Genomic DNA, 21,085 nt, shown 5'->3' on the forward strand with positions numbered 1-21,085 from the left:
TTGCTAGACAAACTGGCTCGGAGATAGAAAGCAAATTCCTGCGCTGCAAGTGTTGAGCACCTCGGCCTTCTGCAATTGTAGATGTAACTTCCTAAACTGCTGCTTTGCACCCAGTTCCACCAAAAGGACCTCAGTGAAAAGAAAAGGAGATTCTGCAAAGCTGGAGATGGTGACCCAAGGGGTGGGACAGCGGAATATAAACCCCTGAAGTTCAGAATCTGAAATGACAGGTATTTAAAGGTTGGGGTGGGAAGATATAAATTCCCTGGAGTCGCACTCTTCAACTGTATTCATATTTACCAAGAAAAGCCCTTCTGATTTCTTTTGCATCTCTTATCTATCCCTGCTTCTTTTGGTTGTCTTTAGAGACCCTTGAGTTGAAATGGGTTATTTAAGCTATCCAAGGCAGCCCATCACCTCTCTGGATCATTGTCTGGATCTTCTGCTGTAATTAGGAGGGTGTTCCCCTGCCCCGCCGCCCCAAAGCAAATAGGCACATGAGTTTTTAGGCCAGCCATTTTCCAGTGTTTCAGGCCCCTCTCTGGTGCCCTACGAGTGAATTCTCTCTCCTTAGTAAAATTTTGCAGAGTCCTGATAAAGTTGTTTGCTTATCACCAGCCCTTAAAATAGAGGAAACGTTGCAGTTGTTGAGTGGGCTGGCATCTCCAACTCTTTCTCCATCAGCTGAAACATATTAAATGTTATCTCTCCACCACCCATGTGTCCCATGGTTAGTCTTCTATTTTTCCTGTTGTTTTTACATGGTGGGTATGCATCTATTCATATATAGCTTGGCATATATGTTGAGTGTTGCATCCAGTCTTTTAAATATTTTGTTGGCAGTACAATCTTTAAGGGGAAAGTGTGTGTATTTTGTCTGTAGAGCATTTGCCTGCAATTGCACACACCAGAACACAGATGGTGTTGGGTTAAGTCAACCAGCCAACAATAAGTGCTGGGGATCTATTTGAAATAGTAATAACGTATTAGCAGCCTCTTGCACTTTAGATGTTTAGACATCTAAACATCTAAAGGAAAGGGCATTTAGAAGGGAAGAGCAAGGCAAAAGGAAGATGTTCCTCCATCTCTCTGTCCTGGACTGGTGCAGAAATGGAGATGGAGGAAATGTGGGGCTTCATCCCACCAACTCCTGACCCTGAATCTGATCTTGGCCCAGCTCAAGAGCTTCTGGAGGCCCCTCCCACAAAAGTGAGTTTTGAGGAAGCCATTTACAGGAGTGGTGAGTCATTAGAAGGACTACTGTATTCCCTTTCCCTTTCAAGACACTTTTGTGAACTTGCAAGGAGATCTCAATCCTGCTGAACAGCAAATACCTTTGTTGGAAGTGATGGGGGAGGGAGGGGATGTTGGGAGAGGTGCTGAGTTACACAGAGGAACATAAACAGCCGCTGGCGCTGTATCTCCGGCATCTTGGCAGGTGAGAAGAGGCCCTGGAGCCCCTGGAGCCCCAGGACCAATCTTTTCCAAACCCAAGAGAATTTCAACTGGAGAGAAAATTCAAGGCTGCAGGGGCCAGAGAAAGACTCCAGCCAGAGACCCCACTGAAAAGTAAGTCAAACACCTCCCCTCAGTGTGTTTGTTACTGTTCCTTATTTTTCACATCCCTTTTCTGGCCAAAGATCTAATGGATCTTCCCCAACTGTATTACCTTCACAGCAACCTTGTGGGGGTAGAAGAAGCCCTAAGATGGGAATGTGCTTATGATCAGCTTGGTGATCTTTCACAGCTAGGCAGATATGAAATCTCCTTGATCTTAACCTGACACTCTCAATTCTCTGCCTCTGATTTTGGGGACATCATTGATATCTACTCGTGGGCAAATTTAGCTTCCTGTTCCATATTCCTAGGAACAGGTTCTTTAGATTGGAACTGAAGTGATCAGCCTTTCAAAGGGAGGACTCACCTCTGTCAAATAGGGTAGAAGGCAAGACAGTAGAAACAGCATTTTTTCCCCACCCCTCCCTGATTTTTCCTGTCTACTTCTAACCATAAGCCCCACTGTATTTGATGCACCAGATCAAGACAGTTCAAGAAAATGAGGCTGAATATGCCACGGAGGGAGGTGGAACAAAGAATCACGTCACAGTTGTAAGCCAATCTGAGCTTACTCTGTTTATGGCTAGGAAGCAAAACATATGGATAATTTCTCCAATGCTGCGTCTCCAGGCTGGGAGTGGGTCAGTGGGGAGGAAATCTCCTTGGAGCTTTTCCGCTTCTCATGCAGCATTTGGAATCTTTGTAGCCTAACAACAACCTGTAGAGTGGCATCATTCCATAACTTCCCCCTCCCCACAATAAATTTTCACAAAAGCACATGTTTATCTAGATCAGTGTTTCTCAACCTCAACAACTTGAAGAGGTGTGGACTTCAACTCCCAGAATTCCCCAGCCAGCTGGGGAATTCTGGGAGTTGAAGTCCACACCTCTTCAAGTTGTTGAGGTTGAGAAATACTGTTCTAGAGTAAATTCTTTCACTTGACCCAGCATCTTAGAAATTGCAAGCGAAAGACCTGTCTCTCTCTTTTTTAAATCAGAGAACATTTCTTTTCCAGCTCTCAGGGCAACCGCTGTTAATGGTGAGTGATGTAAATCTATATCCAGGGCACGACTGTGGACTTCCAAGATTATGGCTACCCGATCTGGGCTGCAAACATCCCAATGTCCCTTAGGTGGCAGCAAAGAGAGACAGAAGAAACTCCCACTACAGTAATTCCTACCATTTAGTCATTGTGAAGATGTGGGTAGCATGGATCTGATAGTCCCACCAAAATATTAACTAGGTCTTCTCCTGGTGTTTGGTTGCTTCTCCGGGGCCACCAGGAATGGGGCCAGGGGCCAGGGGCATCTTTGTGGAGTGGGACGGTCAAGAAAGTCAAGATGGTGTCTACAAAGGCCCTTGTTTACATGCATTGTGATATGCCAGTGTTTTCTAAAGGGTGTGGGTTATGCACCAGCCCCCTTCCTTCAAATGGCTTTGCGTCAGCAAAGCTGCTGGTCTTCTGATAAGTGATGGTTTTTCCATCATCTTTATCAGCTTTGAGGTGAGGCTAGGTTTATTTTAGCTTCCAACCAAACATGTTGAACTGATACAATTGTTCCTAAGCTGTTCTGCAGCCATGCTTGAAAAGAAAAAAAAAATCAATGCAGGATAGATGGGGGTTGGGGGGTTGGGGGGGTGGGGAGGCTGTTCCTATTTTTTCCCTTCTCTTCTCTGCTTCATTGGTTCTGCTATGGAAAATGTCAGGGTCCTTCTGAGTTTCCAAGGGGCTAAAAAACGGTGGTGGTTGATTAAATTGTTGATTATATTGTAAACTGCCAGGAATCTTTTTCCCATCTGGGACATCCCATCCCTTCATCCCATCTGGGACAGACTAGACTACTACAACATGCTTCTTGGGGGCTGCTATTGAAGGCTATCTGGAAGCTGCAGTTGGTACAAACTAAAGCAGCTGTTTTGCTGATGGGTGAGAGCCATTGCTGGCACCTAACACAAATTTTGCAGGCACCGCATTTAATTCCAAACACAATTTAAAAGGTTAGGGTGGCTTGGTGCCCAGGTATCTCCATGACTGTCTTCTGCAAGGAAAACTGGCCTTGGTCTACTTGTCCTGAGTAGGGATGTTACTCCTTATGTGATCAACCCCTTATGTGATCTTCAAGGAGGAAGGGCCAGAAGACCAAGCCTTTTTCTCATGGCCCCATCACTGTGGAATACCCTCTCCCTGGACATCCAGATAGCACTTTCCCTGATAGTATTTAAAAAGGCAGTGAATGCAGAGCTGTTGCACAGAACTTTTCATCTGTATTTTTAACCACAAAGTTGTTGCTAGTTAAGGAATGTGGGGCTGGGCGATTAATTTATGGTTGATTAAATTGTTGATTATATTGTAAACTGCCAGGAATCTTTTTTGGAATCTGGCGATGGATGGATGGATGGATGGATGGATGGATGGATGGATGGACGGACGGACAGAGAGAGAGAGAGAGAGAGAGAGAGAGAGAGAGAGAGAGAGATAGATAGATGAGACATAGTGAAATATTGCCCTGGGTGTTATCCAGTTTGGAGACATTTCAAATGCCAAGTAAGAAGTGCTTACAGTATTTGGCTACCAGCAACTATAAAATAATCACAAAATGTTAAAATCCTCTTCCATAGGAGAACTTAGCAGTGGGTCTCTGAAGGCAATATTCAACTCTTACAGTACCTATTTAAAGCAAAACAGCAGCACTTTGATATACATTTCTTGCCTGACATATCAGCTGGTATATTTGCAGATGCTGATCAGATCACAAAGACACCCATTAGCGTATCTGTTTGGGGAGAATGGATCCAGTTTGTGGAGTCCTTCATGAATGTAAAACCAGAAGAATCACAAAATCTACCTCTCCCTTAAAAAGTCACAACCTCATCCTGGATAGTAATGTTGCATTTAATTATTGCATCTATTCATTACATGTGATCACTGGCACTGCTCGATCAAAACTCAATAAAATATTTTTGAAACATTCACGGAAAGAGATTGCATTTATTTAGACAAACCGTGCAGTTTTTTATAACACAATGTCTTTTTCAGCTGTAAATGGACCGAGGAGCGAAAAGCTTGGTCTTCTCCATCTAAGTTGTCAGCCACACCAACTCTTATTAAGATCTTTCATTGCCTCCCTTCTTCTCTCCCCACAGTGCCTTTGCTGGTCTTCTGGAGCATAACACTTGCTCTCCCATGCTTCAGCTTTTTCCTTGGCTGCACGGTGTGTTGGTATCAACTGAAGAAGCGTCGTCTTAGCAAGAGCAAAGCAGAGCCGTTGGATCAGATGCTGTTGGAACTGGAGGTAGCCCAACCTTCTGTAAAGATGGTAGCACCCATCCAGGAGCAATATGTCCAAATAGAAGGGGAGGTCCAAAATAACCCACCGCTTACCGCTGCTAATCTACCAGGTTTGTCCATCCAGGAGACCCCACAGAAGAGCTTCCTTTGTGGCCGAGCCTCCCTTCCCAATATCCCCGTTCCTCAAAAACTGCTGATCCGGTCCCACCTAGGCTGGACACGTCGATGTACCATCTCTGGGGACAACAGATTTGCCAGTGAAAGGACCCTTCTCTCCCATCCCATTCTGGGCACCAACTCCCCATCATCTTACTTTGTTTCAAGAACCTCTTCCAACAACACCACTACAAAGACACGGCCTCATCTTCACTTTGGACTGTTTTACTCCCAACCCCGAGCCCTGCTGACAGTGACAGTGATCAGGCTGTCCCACCTTCCCACAGGGTTTTGGGCCAGTCGGAATTCCTATGTCAAAGTGTACGTCCTGCCAAGGTTTGATGAACCCCAGCGCACTGCCCTGCACAAAAAGAGCCTCCACCCTGAGTTCCATGAACAATTCCAGTTTGGCCGCTACAGTTTGGAAGACCTATCAAGGCTGACCCTCCGCTTTGCTGTCTACACCAAGAACTTCCACAGCATAAAGAATTCGTTCCTCGGAGAGGTGATGTTTCCGTGCACCCAGGTGGCATGGAAGCAAAACATTTCCTCTGTTTACACACAGGAGCTGTCACCCACCAAAACCAAAATCAAAAAGGTGAGGAGTTTGCTCTCCCTTCCGTAACTTAGTGCTTTCCAGGCATTTTTGGACCATCCCTGCCTATACAATCCTGGCCTGATGGGAGTTCAACTGGAACATCTGTACATCAAGCCCCACCTGCAGTCAGAGGAATTAATCCAACCCTTTCCATGGTAGCCCCAGTTAATGGGTTAGATAATATAAATGCTTTCTTGAGTAAAACAGCTACAAATGACTTCAGATCATTTTTTCAATATCAAAGTAGACTTGTATATATAGTATTTTCACCCCCATAGAGGGAAAGCAGTGGCCAAGGAATTCACGGGCCTCCTGGCTTCATATTCTGTCCAGGAGTTGCTAAGTGTGGTTGGACATTTTTAAGCCTCTATTTTCCAACCAGCTTTTCAGTGGGGCATTGTGCTGTTCACTGCTGAATTTCAGCCATTTGAGCTTGGAACAGTCGGAGAGGTAAACCCAGGGCCTGATGGCATCATTTGCCCATCCCTGAGAAATGTCTTTGACCTAATTTCCCAGGGCTTTTCTATTCAGCTGTCAATCAGGTTTATTATTAATTTATGGGTTTATTAGATATTTAAAGTAAGTTTATTCCAGTTCTTGTTGTCAAGCAAAAATTAGATGTAGTTGATAAATGGGAAATGCATACTGAAAAAGTTTTTTTTTTAAAAAAGATGGGAATTGTTGGGGGGTTACTACCTGAGAACTCTAAAACAAGGAAGATTTTGATAAAATGGCATATTAAATGTATGCTATATTATTGTTGTTCTTTATTTATTGAATACATGTATAAACCATCTTCCTATGCAAGTTATTTCTAGAATTCATAGGTACCGTTCAGATTTAGGTAGCCTTACTGAAATAATGGAACTCAATTATCGTAACTGATCACATCATAAATGTAAATGCTGCAGCTCGTAAGTCAATTTGTTTGGATGTTACCCCATAATGGCAGATTAAAGTTGTTTTTTGCACTTTTGAAGCATCTCCTCTATGACCAAAAATGGTGGAGACAATTTGCCTTCCTTCTTAAATTGCAAAGGAACAGCAGATTCTAATTATAAATAACAGTTTCTTGAACACACAGAACAGACAGCAAACCTATGTAGAGGAGAAGACATTCCACAGCACAGAGGCTACACAGAGAACATCCATCTCTGTGTCACCATTAAGTGCCAGCTTGTAAGGTGTGGCACAGAAAATGGGATCTTTCTGAAAAGCATAATGCCTGGGTTCACTCCTTCCTCATGCATACATTCACAGACTCTTTTAACATAATGCTGTATCATTGCAGTGTTTCAGCTCTCAGGACAGAAGATCTTCTGCTTGGCTGTCTCAGCCCAACTCAGTGGGGCAACTTTTCCTCCTGCTCCAATATCAAGCTCTGGCCAACCGCATCAAAGTTCTGGTCCGCAAAGCAGAGAACCTGGAGAGGCTCACCTGCTTTCCTGGGACACCAGGTAAGAGACGGACTTCCACCCTCCATGAATCCAGCTCTACAAGAATCTGGTTGCCACATTTGGGGAGAGGAGATAAAAGAGCTGGAAGAATGGCAAAAAAAGGACAACCAAAACGATTAGGAGGCTTGAACCCATGTTCTCCAGGAGAAGTGTAGAAGGACTCAAGCCTGGAAGAAAGGTGATATGATTGAAGGGGTCTAGCACTATGCATGGCATGAGGAAGCTGGGCAAGGAGAAATGTTCCCCTCTCTCTCCTCGCAATAGGACCAGGGGTCATCTACTGGTTTAGAACAAACAAAAGAAGGCACTTCATGTAGCACATCATTAACCTCCAGAATGATAATGATGATGGTGATGACAACTAACTTGGATATGTTTAAAAGGGGATGGGAGGAAGACAGGTCTATCAAGGGCTCTTCATATTGAGATTCAGTGTTGCCTCCAAATTGGGGGCAGCGTCTCTCCAAATATCAGTTACAGAGGAACAATGGTGTGAAAGAGGTGTATCTCCATCTTCTGTTTGCAAACATCCTTGGGGCACCTGATTGGCCACGGTGAAGAACAAAATGCTGGATTAAGGCGGGCCTGGATCTGATCCAGCAAAGCTGTTCTTATGTATAAATAAGCATTGGGCTAGGATGGGGGTTGAGGGAGCACCTGGAGGGAAGGGGGATTTTGTTTTTAATCTCTGTTTTTATTTATTGTTGTGAGCCACCTAGAATCATTATATGAGAGAGACAGCCATATCAATTCTGTAGATAAATAAATGTCTGTCAAACCTGAGTTCATTTCTTTTCGCTTGTTTCCCTTTTCTAGACCACTATGTTATGATCAATTTCTACCATGATGGGAAAGTCATTGACATGAAAGAGACCAAGTCCGTAGCAGGTTATAACCCTGTATGGAATATCCCATTCCTCTTCAGTGTTCCTGCTGGAGATATCCAGAAACAACGACTGTTTCTGGAGTTCACAGTTATCCAAGTGAGTGGACGGAGCCTCCCTCCCTCCTCCCCTCCCTTCCTTTCCTTCCCCCAGCTTTTGAGGTCTGTAAACCATGGCTTGTGCATGAACTCCAATTATGGTTATTAAGCAAGCCATAGCTTAATGGTGTGGGTGAACCTAGGGTCCCAGACCATACAATGCATGGGGAATGCCTTCTGTACAGTTGGGGATCTTGTGAAATAAAGCTGCTTCTCTTCTAATGTAATTCTGAAGCTGGGCTGGTATTTACTAAAGAATGTATTTAAACTACAATTTATTCTTGTTTTCTCCTTTTTCTGCTCCTAATCTCCTAGGCTCACCTCTTTCCCCGCAGCTGGGTTGTGGGTCGAGTTTTGATTGGGCCTGATGTCCCAGGGATGGGGCAGCTCCACTGGAAAGAGATGTACACCCTGGGAAATGTGGAGTCTGCCCGCTGGCACTTGATACAGCCTGAAGGTTTTCAGCCCTAACCTGGATGCCCTGGAGTATCATCTGCCTCTTGTGGCAAAAAGTGCCAATCCTTCTTGTGTCTGGAAGAAAGGAATTCTGGGGACAAAGCAACAGCAGCCATGCCAGTGAAGACTCAAAGCTAGTTCCAAGTGCTCTCAAGTCAGTTCTAAGTCTTCTCAAGTATATTCCAAGTATTCTCAAATGGACAATCCTGGTTATTTGTCCAGAAAGAAATGAGTTTGTTGGGAGCTCTTCAAAACTCTGGATTAAAACAATAGATTCCAATCCAGGTGGAAGAGAGGATGGAAACAGAAAGGACCACAGATCATTTTTCATTGCCACGTTGATGGCTCTCGACTCAAGGCATGTACTGCAGCAACTGCTAGAGACCTGATTTATCTGCATAACTCTTGATGACTAGTTACAAACAGAAATCAAAAATTTTATCAGAAAAGTCAAACTAGGCATTGTGCTCAGAAGCAGACTCAAGAGCAAAGCACCATGATGCAGAGAAGAATTCTGCACAAGAGCCACTGCTGTGGAATGAACACGGTCATGGGTGAGCTCCAGGGAGCATGCATGCTTCTAATGATATCCTCAGAGCAACCTTGTAAGGCATGTTGAGATGTGAGAGACTTACCTGAAGTCACCCAGTAAGCTTTCAGAGCTGAGGTTAGAGGTCAACAAGATCTCCCCGCTTAGCGCAACACTCATTACTGCACTATGCTGGTTTTTGATGACATGTGCTACTGTGTACCTACTCTTTCATAATGAGAAACTGTTGCTTTCCCCCATTCTGCAGTCCAACTATGAGGACATCTATTATATATCTGGCCATCCTAGTCTGATCTTAAAAAGCTATGCAGAGTCAAACTATACACTTGACTAGTGCTTGGATGGGAGATTGTCAGGAGATTCCAAGCTGATGGAGAAACAGGGAAGATGTTTCTCAGCACTGTGGAAGAAGACAGTGGCAAATCGTAACTGCATTGTCACCAAGAAGACTATGGGTTTGTGTCTGTGAAATCCCAGGTGATGGGTCTCTCTTACCCAAACGATGCTATTATTTCACAATGTGGTTAGCCAGCTTAGTGGAGTGTTTCAAAGCCTGCTGACTCATTCCACCAAGCAAGGTCCTTAGTCCTCACCCTTCAATTGTACCCTGAAGACATCATAGCTCTTGTAATCTGTACAGGAGGTTTGGAATGATGGGAGTACTGTTCACAAAGGGGAGTGTGCTGAAAGGAAACCAAAGCCTCTAAGTAGCACAACAACAGAAGCAATCGATGATGATGATGAGGAGGAGGAGGAGGAGGAGGAGGAGGAGGTTACAAAGAAACAAGTATGGATAAATGACATTGCAGTAACTGAAGCTAAAAGGGTCAGTGAGAACAAGCTAGAAAAAAAATAGGGAAATATAAAGACCTTCAAGTAGAGATTGAGCAAGTGTGGAAAAAGAAAGCACCAGTGGCCTTAACGGTGTGCTTGGTGCTATCCCAGATGATCTGGAAAAGCTCTTGAACACGATAGGAATGGAGAGAATCTCATTAATGACAAGAAGATACACTACTTGGAACAGTGCATATATCGTTACGCTTTTATATATATAATTTTACTAAAAGTTTTAAAAACAAAGATTAAAAACTAATACAGACTAATATAGGATATGGAAGAAAAAAGAAGAAAGAAATCAGAGAACTAAAAGTGCATGAAAGAAAGAAAAAAGAAAAGAAAAATAGAAAGAAAAAAGATACAAAGAAGTGGCTTCCGATCTTCTTTATAGCAGACATAAGTACAATTATAAATGTACCTCTTTCTCTAAAAATTTACATCATGATTCTCTTCTTTCTATAATCTATCCTATCTAATCACCAGAACCATAAATCATAAGTTTATTTTTTTTCTATTTTATGCAAAAAGTCCATAAGGGGTTTCCAGTCAGCAATAACGTAGATATTGTCTTTTCTCTGATCAAGGAAGTCAATTTGGCCACCTCAGCAACTTCTGTCACCTTCACCAACCATTCCTCCGTTCAGTGTATTGCCAAATCTTTCCACCTTTGTGCATACAATAATCTTGGTGTGGTTATCATATACGAAAACAAAGCTCCGTGACTTTTTTCCAACTGTTTGTCCATCAGTCCCAAGAGGAAGACTTCTGGGCTCAATTGTATATTAATATTTTGTCTACTTTAAATCTTTCTGATAACTGTAAATAAGAAAACCACTGGCAGCTACAGTGGTACCTCGGGATACGAACGCCTCTACTAACGAACATTTCGGGTTACGACCAGCTTCGGCAGGAAAATTTTACCTCGGGTTATGAACTTGCCTCTACTTACGAACCGGATCCGCGGCCATTTTCCCTGCTGTCACGCAGTCGCGGCTTCCTGTGGCCGAGGTCGCGGTAGCAAGGAGATGTTCGGTGAGGCTCGTGGTGTGTTTTGTGGTGTTTTGTGAAGGTTTTTGGTGTGCATGTTAGCATGGCTCCAAAGAAAATGCAGAGCAGGCTTGGCGGGAGTCAGGCTCTGAAGAGGAAATTGCCTCGGGTTGCGACCAAATTCGGGCGGAGGGTGGAACGGATTAACCGGATTTACATTGAACCCTATGGGGAAATTTGCCTCGGGTTGCGACCAAATTCGGAGGGCGGAACGGATTAACCAGATTTACATTGAACCCTATGGGAAACTTTACCTCGACTTGAGACCAACTCGAGTTGCAACCAGAGTCACGGAACGGATTAAGTTTGTATCCCGAGGTACCACTGTATATCCCTCTGCCACCAATTGTTCACTTGATTTTATTTTGTATTCCCCTTGACAAAATTCTGGTGTGTCACGATAAGTTAGCTATTAGTATTTGCCTATTATTTCTCGTCTATAGAATGCTACTTGTGCTGAGAGCCACAAAGGTGTTTTCAGGCACAACCTGGATTTGAATCTATTCCATATTCTCAATATGGCACATCCAACATTATGATTTTTAAAATCCACATTAACCTTGACTTTATCGTACCACAAATATCCATGCCATCCAAATCTCAGGTCATGTTCTTCCAACTCCAAAAGCCTTCTATTTCTCAGCAACACCCACTCTTTCATCCAAACCAAACAGCAAGCTGAAAAATACAATTTCAAATCAGGTAAACCCAATCCTCCTCTTTCCTTTGCATCTTGTAACACGTTATATTTAATTTGTGTTTTTTTTCCCTTGCCACACAAACTTAGATATATCCTTTTACCACTGTTTAAATGGTGTATCAGCTGTCAAAACAGGTATTGTCTGAAACAAAAGGAAGAGTGCATATATTAAGACAATATCTTTAACTACCCTAGATCCTTGGGAAGATTTCGATAGTCCAAAATACCAAATGCAGTCAAAACTATCTGGTAGACTGTGTGATGATGATGATGATGATGATAGGAAGAGGAGAAGGAGGAAGCCTTATCAGAAGCAGAAGAAAGTTCAGGGCAAACACAAAGCTTGGCTTTTGCCTTCTGAAGATCAAATCTTTCAAAGATTCCCCCCAGTGATGTTTCTTCTGCCCCATGAGCCAAACTTGGTTGTTACAGTTCTCTTCTGTTCTCTGGCGATTCAGCACTCTCTCGGAAAGGGGACCATGGTCTTGGGGCCCCAAAAGGCTTGGGGGACAAAAGCCCTGAGCTGCAGGGGCTGAGTAAAGCCCGCTCACCCTGAGCATGGCTTAGGGGACCTTTTGGAGAAACCATAGGGGCTAATAAAAGCTTGTTGGCTGGTGAAGATGTATCAGAGAGGCTCCCATGTGGTTGATGAGATGCATCAGGAGGGAGGGGTGTGGGGCCCTTTTGCACCATCCTGGTGTTCAAAGAGGTGCCACTCTGCTCATCCTCAGAGCAGGCTTGAAGCCATTGCTCCCATACAGCTGCATGCTGGGTTTCCCTGCTCCCGTGGGAAGAGAATGGAGCCTCACCCCCTGTGGGGAAAACGCCAACATCTCATTGCAATGAGAACTTTGCAGATCATCTCTGGGGCTGATGGAGAGTCTGGGAACCAGCAGCTCACTGGGACTCTTTTCCGGCTGTCGCTTTGAAAGCTGGCGGATCTGCTGAATCTGTTGCTGGAATCTCAGTTTTGCTGTTGGGAGAAAAGCCAAGCTCAGTTTTAACCATCATTCACTCCATCCTATAGCTCTTGCACCAAAAGTTTTCAGGGCAGCAACTCAGATGAGAAAGAGGTTTTTCAATCAATCATTGGATGATAAAGGGAGCGGAATTTTAGGTGGCTGAACATTTCTCCAATCAGTAGTGATTATAATTTAAAAAAAAAGGGTTTGAATCTTAGAGAAAGTTAGAAAGTGTGTTAGCCTCTTTTCATCCTTCTGCAGTAAAGCTGGGGCCATACTAAAATGAGAAGTAAATCCTCCTCACCTTTTATTAAGTTCTCATTCTTCTCTTTCAAAGCTTGAATTTCACACGCCATGGCAGAAATCTGGAAGTGAGAAAACGAATGAGCAGAATTCTGCAAAGGGGCCCCCAGGCACCTTTGAGAACTTGCAGCTGGATTATGATGGTGGCAATGCTTGACTTTTGGATCTCGTTTAAATTATTTTGATGATCCTGCTTTTTTTCAAATAACCTTTTCCCAAAGCTCAAATCAATGATTGGATGCTTATAACACCCTCTCCAAGTCAGAGGAAAGCCTGGGAATTATTGTTAAATTTCACCAAGGAAAAAGAAAATAAAACCAACCTCATACAAAAATGCAACCCTCAATATGTTTCAATTTTACTCAATCGTCGTTTAAATGAAGCGGAACTCAACTGCAAATATGATATACAGTTTATTTATGAGAATTTGGGGAATTTCAGTCTAAACACATTTCAAGAACCCCAAGTCAAGAAAGGAGATGAACGAAAATGAGGATAGCCAGTGTGAAGAAAGAAGTACATGCCTTGCTTCTGAGTAAGCTTCTGCAGGCTGAAAACAACCCCCCAAATGGTTGAGAAAGGGTCTCTTTGCCCTATAGCTATCCCAAATATGGTTTAAGTTAGCTTCAGTAGCATCTTCCAGCTACTGAGGTGTGATTGACAAAACAACCTTCTTTCTCAGCAGCTGTTTTTGAGGATGGAACCTGCAAAGGGCTCTCTCTGAATAAGGTTGGGCTTACCATCTCAGTTTTTGCTTTCAGCTGCTGCTGAAAGCTCTGTGCTGCTTCCTCACTTCTGGATGCACCCCCAAATTCCAAATAGCTTTCTTCTGGAAGCCCGAGGGATTCACTTGCAGTGGTCTTTGGAAGAAGCAAACAAGAAGTCATTCTGGAAATTTCTGATGGTTCTTCATCTTCAAGGCTAAGATCCCATCCTCAAAATCACATTTCATGAAAAAAGCTGAGTTGCTGCATCAAACTAAAACCTGGCTTGGTCCAGTACCCTGCTTCCTACCATGGCCAACTGAATGTCCCTGCAAAATGCTCATTGGTGTAAAAGATGGAGCTCCAGAATTGATTCCTTCTACCTAGAATATAAACTTAGCATCCATTCTAGGACTGTTTGGTCACCACTGTTCCCCACATCCATCCCCAGTTATTAAAAACAAGGTTGGTATTTATGCAGCTGGGACTCAGCTAGTGGCCTGTCAAGATAAAGGAAAGGTGGAGTCTCACCAGCAGTTCTGGAGCATTTTGAGATGCTGCCGAGCTCTTTTCCTTGAGCCCCCCATCATGATGCTTCCTGGGTCCTTCTTGCTGCTGTTGCCTCTGTCTGAACAGGTCCTTCAGCTTTTGAAGAACATATGGAGAACATATAAGTGATATTCTGATTAATAACAATTGGATTCTAGACGGTACTAAAGCCATATTAGCTAAATCTAAATAGTAGGATCTGCAACCAAAGATTGCAGTGTGGATAGCATGGGAAAGAAGGGCTGTGTGATGCTTCAGATCCAGTTCAGAAGAGGTGCTTGGAATGTACAGGAATGGGAAGACAGCTTCTGTCTGTGACTCATTAATGCAAACCCTATTCAGAACCTCTCCCATAGATCAGCCACCATTCCATGCCCACTGAGCACACAGAGTCCTTACCAGGTTGCCCAGGTCTTCTCCTACCCCTTTAACATCTTCTGTATCTCCAATTCCACAGCAGAAAACCTAACTTAAATGACAACCCCAAATGATCTCTCAGTCAAACCTTTCCTCACCTTGCATGTGCCAGTCTGGGTCTACAACTCCCACCACCAGTCAACATGGGAGTTGCAATGTTATACATCTGGAGCGCATTAGGTGCCCTTTTGGTGTAATTGATGGCAGGGATGGAAGTGAAGTGAGTGCAATTTCAGAAGGACTGCAATAATACCAGTCCATTCTTATTGGAAGTGGTGATCAGTCCATGAAGGCTTGTACAATCCCATTTCTGCAGTGGTCCTCCCTTTGCCCTCAGCCACTGCACATAAAAGATGCAGCAGGAGAAAGATGGGAAGGTGAACAAATGCCATGACAAAGGCATCTTACCTGCTCAGTCACTAAATGATGTTGTAGTCTGAGGCCTTCTAGCTCTTGCGGGGGATTCCCAATGACCTTGGCATCCAAGCCACAAGGATGGCCCTGGGTGGAAAAAACAGAGCTTTGGGGACAGAAAGAATGTCCTGAATGTAGCAATGCCAAATGTGAGTGCTTCTCTTTTCTGGAGGTGAGAAATGTCTCAGGACTTTTGGTGAACGGATTGGAGATGATAAACTACAGTGTCCTTTCAAGGTATCTATCCAACATATAACCTCCTTATTCTCCTTGCTAAAGTCTAGAAAGCCATGTAGCATAACCAATGGCTCTCCATCCTTCACCAATTCTTCAGGCTTCCAAATGTATATCTGAAAGGAATAATGACCTAAGATCTTCCTTCTATTTCAAAAATCAATTCTAATTCAAACATTTCATTGGGTCAAGCAGGAGGCTCATCCAGACTTGTGACTGGTTTTTCACCATGGCCCTTTGGATGTCTCCAAGAAGCTCACTTGTCCCACAGCAACTGGAGTTTTCTGCCTCCGAACATGGAGGTGCCTTCTACATGGAGCTAAAGCATATTTGAGGCCTGCCAGATCCAACTGACAGGACTTCTTGACCAGAACCAACCTTCTCATAACAGGCACCCAGACCTTCTCTTGTTATCTTCAGCTCTGATGAAGTTCTCATCTCCGACGCAGCTCTTTCCACATCTTTGGCTTGCCTGAGGTCTCTCAAAGCCTTGTCCCTGGAGATATAAGAATTCTTTTGAACTAAACTGCAGAGCAGACAGTATCTCATGGAAACCATATCCAATGTTTATGCTTTTGGTACCCAATGATATAAAAAACAAAACAAAATGAAGCAGCAGCAGCTAATAGAGGAGGATGGAGATCTCCAGGTATTATAGGAAATAAAATGAAATGACATGTCCTATAGATCTGAAGTTTCCCCCCACCCTTCTTTTTATGCAGTGATAACCCAGTCTTCCTTGAAAGTGCATTGCTGGTCATGGGAACATGACATTTTATGAAACATTGTTTTTTTCCTCCAGAAATGCTGGTATTGCAGTATTTGTATTACTGTTCTGCGGAATTCGTCACAACATGACAGCATTATCTATCAACGCCCGCCTCTCCCATAATAAGGATCATACATCTGAGACTGTATCTTTTCATTTGTGGGGGGGTGTTTCTCCCCTACAGTGTTTTATGTTGCTGTTATTAGTTTCCTCCTATTGTTTTTTAAAGGTAGTTATTAATTTACTGCCCCTTGCTTGAAGTTGCTTCAGCAATTGAGAGAGCTTATAAATTGACTCAACAGATAATTATAAATAATGGACTGAAGAGCAGAGATAAGCAGTTGAATAAAATGAAGCTAACATAATAAGTTGAATATATTGTTGGTAAACTAATGCTACTGAGAAAGCACTGAATGAAGAAGACCATTTCCTTCATTTCAGCAAAACAGATTTGTAAGAGACAGGGATGATGGTGATGATGACAGTTGTTTCCCACTATCCTGCCCTAAATTATATTGCTGAACTGGAGAAAATTGGGTAAAAAGGAAAGAATCTGGCAATGCACAAAGTCTTCCAGCAACCACCAATTTTTCACCCTACGGGGTTAATGTGTCTCCAGATGGCAGGGCTTGGGTTCTAGTAGACAAAGAAAAGAGATCCTGCAAACCTGAATTCTCCTTTCCCTCTCCTGTGGCATTATCAAAGGATGAGCACTGTAATTTATTTCCCGGAGAATGTGTGTCATGTCATTCCCCGTGGCGATCAGATAGTCTGTTATACCCTGAGATCCTTGCCTTGCTCCCTTGTTTTCCTTACTTTTCAGCAAGTTGTTCCTCCAAAGCATGGACATGTTGTTCGAGTCTCTGCCTCTCCAAATTGCACTCTGTGTTCTGCCAGGAAACAAGAAACACCAGTCAGCAGACAAAAAGCATGCCAGCCCTGAGCAGATACTGCAGAGGTACGCCAGGACATCATTGAGACTTGAATATGGTTCCAACTGTGCCAAGTTCCAGAAAAGATGGGCTTTGGGGAGGGTCTAAGCAGGACCCTGTCTGAATCCATGGGCCTTGATGGTTGCCCAAGGATGCCAGTTGCAAGGTACTGGTCCTGGAGGCAGCGATAGCTGCAGGTTTCACATTTCACATGACGCAGTTTGGTTCTGTGCAATACCGCACCATGGTTGATGAGCCATGATTTATGGTGTGAACCTAATGAATGGTGACTTATTCAACAAACCATGGTTACAAAGAGTGGTTTAAGGAAATACAGGAGCCCTGTTTCAATGTTCTGCATCCTTCTGAGGCTGCCTATGGAAGAAGACTGTTTGGCTCCTTTCCAGAGGGAAGATTTTCACAGCCAATACTGTACTTGGATCCTGGCAGATTCCAGCTGCAGCCGCTGTTCTTCAAGCACCATCTCGCGTGTCTTCAGCAGGTCCCAGGCCTTCTGCAGCTCCTCTTGGACTACAAGGATATCTGAGTCTGCTTCCTCTGGGAACATCTAGAATGACAGAAGGGAGAACCAGTTATAATCAAAGGGAATGTGTATTGTATTATAACCAGGTTTGCTGGTTGTAGTGTTGGGCTTTACCCACTCAAGCAAGATTGGAACCCCTGAAATAAGCTCCCAAGAAAATCCAATGATTAGAATATTTATTGAAAACATTAGGAAGCCACAGCCAGAAGAATCTCAGTGACTGCAATGATTTGAGTACTAGCCCTACTGATAGAAACACAACTCAATCATTCTTGCATTTTCTTTCTTTCTTTCTGCCCTACTAATTTGGCCCCTTCTTATGAGCAGGCTAAGCTGCCTCCATTGATCAATTATTTTTGCAGCGCTCAGATTGCTCATATCTTATTTTTTAGCAATAGGGGGAGAGTTAACTCACATCTAGGTTGAAGACAGCTTGAGCCAAGCTTAGAGAACCAGAAGGGCACTGCAGATTCCCATCCCGATTCTCACCTCAGGGGTAGGCTTAGCACTGTTTTGGCTTCCAGACTGCAGAGCCTGAACCTGATGGTGCAAAGCCTGCCGACAGTTCTGTTCCAGTTCCAGCTCCTGCTTGCAAGCCTCCAGCTGTATCTGGAGAAGCAAAGGGGCTTCCACCTGCTGAGAAGGAAGAACAAAAGTAGGAGGGTTGTTGTACCTGAAACAAGTAATTCTACTTGAGTTGATTGTGCATCTCTACCCAGCAAAAAAGAATCCAAGTTATCAACTAATTTTGGGCAGAGCAATTCTTCAGGATTTTTTTTTCCTCCAAGATCCATGGGAGGAAAGACAATCTCTGGTGGAACGTCTAGGAGAAGAGAATTTTGACCTAATTCTCATGGGCGGTGGGTGGCCAAGGAGTGCATGTAAACGTCCTGCTCTTCACTATACAATCCTTTCTCCCGCAAGCCACTCCCTCCCTGGCTTCCCACCCTTTCTTTCCAGGAACTCTTCCTGTGGGAAACGTTCACAGCAGAGGCAGTTTTAGCACTGTGGGGAAAGTCCTGTCTTTGAGAAGTGGTTGGAGAACTTGTCCTCTCCACTCCTTTATTCCACCTGCAAATTTGGCGGAGGACTCCAGAAAGCCTTTTGTGCTCCGCTCGATCCTCACCAAGCTCGCAGCTGAAAGACCAAAAGGACTAGGACAGATGAAAGGCCAGAAGGCAAGGGGAACAAAACTACAGCAGCAAAAGGTGCCCCCCACACCTTGGCTGGGAGGGCCTGGCTCTGGCTGCTCATTTTCTCCAGCGCTTCTTCCGTAGTCTTCAAAGTGACATCCGCTTGCTCCCATCTGTTTCTCCAATGTTGGGAGACCGACTGCTGCTCGCCCAATTGTTTGCCCAACTCTTCAGCCTGTCTTTCAAGCTCCTGGCAGTGAGCCTGTAGGAGATCCTTCTCCTTTTGCAACTGGATCTGAGATTCCCTGTTGAACCAAGGGAAAACAGGAGAGAAAGTGCATGAAAAAGCATTTGTGAACTCTTCAAGGCCATTGGGGAACCGAATTTTGCACTTTTGGAGTTGCCTTTGGGGAACGTAAATGGAGGTCCTCCTCAGGTACCCACACAAAAGGAGGTAAGGTGGGTCACAACAAGGGAGAGAACTTTTTCTGCAGTGGGCCCCCCATTTATGGAACTCTCTTCCCAAAGAGGCTTGACTGGGGCCCAAATTAGCATCATTTCCATGCCAAGTGAAGACCTTTCTATTTTCCCAGGCTTTTGAATTGGCCTTTAATTATGTATTAATTGCATTTTAATTTGTATTGTTTTAGATTTTGAATGACTGCCTCACTGCTGAATAGGGCATCCATCACTGCACACTTTGTGCATAGGCAACAAACATAGTTCTTGTACTGCAGCAGCTTGTCGTCCTCCTGAAGCATTTGATTATGGCCCCCAAGTTGGGAAAGAATGTCTGAACATTTATTACCTGAGATTTTCACAGCTTCCCTGCAGAGCTTTCACAGCCTCCTCCTGGCACTGTTGCTCTGCCGTTCTCTCAAGGAGGTGTTGCTCCTTCTCTTCCAACAACTGGGTTCGCTCATCCTCCAAAGCCTGGATATGGTTAGCATGGAATTTCTTCTCCTCCTCCAAAAGATGCAGCTTTTCTAAAAGAGCTTGTAGCCTTTGGTGGCCCTCAGCTACTTTAGAAGAAAGCTCTTTGTTCAACTGCGAGAGGGATTGCGAAATTGAATTTTTCAGTTTTTCAGATCACTTCATCCAGCCCACCTTAACTGGGTTCAACTGGGCAACATTACTAACCCTGTGAATGGTCCAGCAGGAAGATCAGATCATTACTTAGCTTACAACAGACAGTTATAAACAGAGGGGTACAACTGGAGCCCTCCAGGCTATGGGTAGGCTCTCCAAAGGTTGCCATCAAATTGTAATACTTAGAGTGCTAGAAAGGAGGAATTATTCAATCTATGTGCAATAATAAAATGCTTTATTTATTTATTAGAATGATGTCTGCCTTTCTGATCAAATGGAGCGCTCCAGGCAGTTTACAATTTAGACAGATACGTGTAGACGGAAAAAAAGGAAGTAAAAATAAATCCAGATTAGAAGACTATAAACATGACAAGATGAAAACATAAATATTTGCATATTTATTTATGGTTATTATTTTAGATCCTGCTTTTCAGGATAACACTCCACCCATAAATATAGTTTCCCTCCCACAAAACAGTTTCATTTATTTATTTGGAAAACTTATCGGGCCTCCCATCTTAAACAAGTAACTTTGGATGGCTAACAAACAAGACATAAAAACCAGTAATAATAACGATACACAATATAAACAGTACAAAATACAATTAAGAATAATCAACATGCTATTGACAATTGACGGTAATCGTTTTGTAGGAGGAAGCAAAGGTGGAGTCCAACTCGGGGATGCAGAGTAACTATATTTGTTGTTTTTGAAATAATTTTTTTTCTTAGGAACCAACATTGTTCATGTGGTTGGTGATAACCCTGTCACTGTAATGGCCTATCCATTCATTGCTCATCTTTGTAAATTCTTTGTTAGAGTAATAAAAAAATAGTTTCAGGGTTACTTAGTGTCAGCCCCACTAGGTAGACCAGACCAGGAAATCAAATCCACAGGAAGGTTAAAACTACTTTGATTTAGTTTTCATTTTGGTCCCACCCACCTCTTTGTTCTAGTTCTGCCTACTTTGAGGAGGCAAGCCATAGAGCCCTCAGTCTGACAAAGGTGATACACCCCAGACATGTATCGGTTCTTCTGCTCATCACCTCAGAGTTACCTTAAGCCTCTTGATGTTTGTGCCCTTTGGGCAGGATATCAACCCACCCTTGGAGAAGTAAGATGTAAGAGCTGGAGAGATGACTCAGCGACTGGTCAACTTTGGGTTCAGAAGCTAAGCAGGATTGAACTGGGTTGGTACTTGGATGGGAGACTTAACAGGAAATCCAAGGATTGTAGGCTAAACTGGGAAGATATGTAACTTGCTGAAAAGGCAGTGGTGAACCACTTCCATATTGCTGCCAAGAAAACTGCATGGACCTGTCCATGTAGTTATCAGAAGCTGAGGTCTACTGTCTTGCTTTTTTATTGGATGGATCCTATCCCTAAAAGAACAGGAACACAGTC

At 43.6% G+C, this 21,085-nt stretch overlaps 2 protein-coding genes across 4 annotated transcripts in view; one reads left to right on the forward strand and one right to left on the reverse strand.

The window, feature by feature from the left end:
* On the forward strand, positions 1–16,788 carry LOC103054192 (synaptotagmin-5-like). 3 transcript variants are annotated; one of them, XM_025172313.2, is made up of 6 exons: positions 1–230; positions 1,439–1,569; positions 4,703–5,601; positions 6,893–7,058; positions 7,875–8,041; positions 8,356–11,020. In XM_025172313.2, coding segments are annotated over exons 2-6 (1,389 nt in total). In that variant the 5' UTR covers positions 1–230; positions 1,439–1,568; the 3' UTR covers positions 8,512–11,020. The 3 variants fall into 3 exon arrangements, with proteins under 3 accessions (XP_025028081.1, XP_088004554.1, XP_025028080.1); XM_088148428.1 differs by lacking the exons at positions 1,439–1,569; positions 8,356–11,020 and adding an exon at positions 16,016–16,788; XM_025172312.2 differs by lacking the exon at positions 1,439–1,569.
* Positions 12,193–21,085, reverse strand: part of LOC103053945 (uncharacterized) — an 18,145-nt gene continuing 9,252 nt past the window's right edge. The window contains exons 10-20 of the mRNA XM_025172317.2: positions 19,400–19,638; positions 18,680–18,896; positions 17,948–18,094; positions 17,351–17,482; positions 16,799–16,872; positions 15,592–15,709; positions 14,974–15,066; positions 14,131–14,244; positions 13,636–13,755; positions 12,897–12,957; positions 12,193–12,603 (exon numbers count right to left, since the gene is read on the reverse strand). Of these exons, the coding sequence (XP_025028085.2) occupies positions 12,332–12,603; positions 12,897–12,957; positions 13,636–13,755; positions 14,131–14,244; positions 14,974–15,066; positions 15,592–15,709; positions 16,799–16,872; positions 17,351–17,482; positions 17,948–18,094; positions 18,680–18,896; positions 19,400–19,638 (1,587 nt within the window). The 3' untranslated portion in view covers positions 12,193–12,331. The remainder of the gene's footprint in view (positions 12,604–12,896; positions 12,958–13,635; positions 13,756–14,130; positions 14,245–14,973; positions 15,067–15,591; positions 15,710–16,798; positions 16,873–17,350; positions 17,483–17,947; positions 18,095–18,679; positions 18,897–19,399; positions 19,639–21,085) is intronic.

Source organism: Python bivittatus, unplaced genomic scaffold (genome assembly GCF_059951505.1).
Source record: "Python bivittatus isolate LINGU-HERP-01145 unplaced genomic scaffold, Pbiv_v1 ctg000530_np1212, whole genome shotgun sequence".
NCBI classification, from domain to species: domain Eukaryota; kingdom Metazoa; phylum Chordata; class Lepidosauria; order Squamata; family Pythonidae; genus Python; species Python bivittatus.

What these genes read in the sequence shown, in the direction of transcription:
- LOC103054192 (XM_025172312.2), top strand. An exon ending in CTGCTTTCCTGGGACACCAG is followed by an intron (nt 7,059 to 7,874) that starts GTAAGAGACGGA and finishes TCCCTTTTCTAG; the next exon opens with ACCACTATGTTATGATCAAT. An exon ending in TGGAGTTCACAGTTATCCAA is followed by an intron (nt 8,042 to 8,355) that starts GTGAGTGGACGG and finishes CTAATCTCCTAG; the next exon opens with GCTCACCTCTTTCCCCGCAG.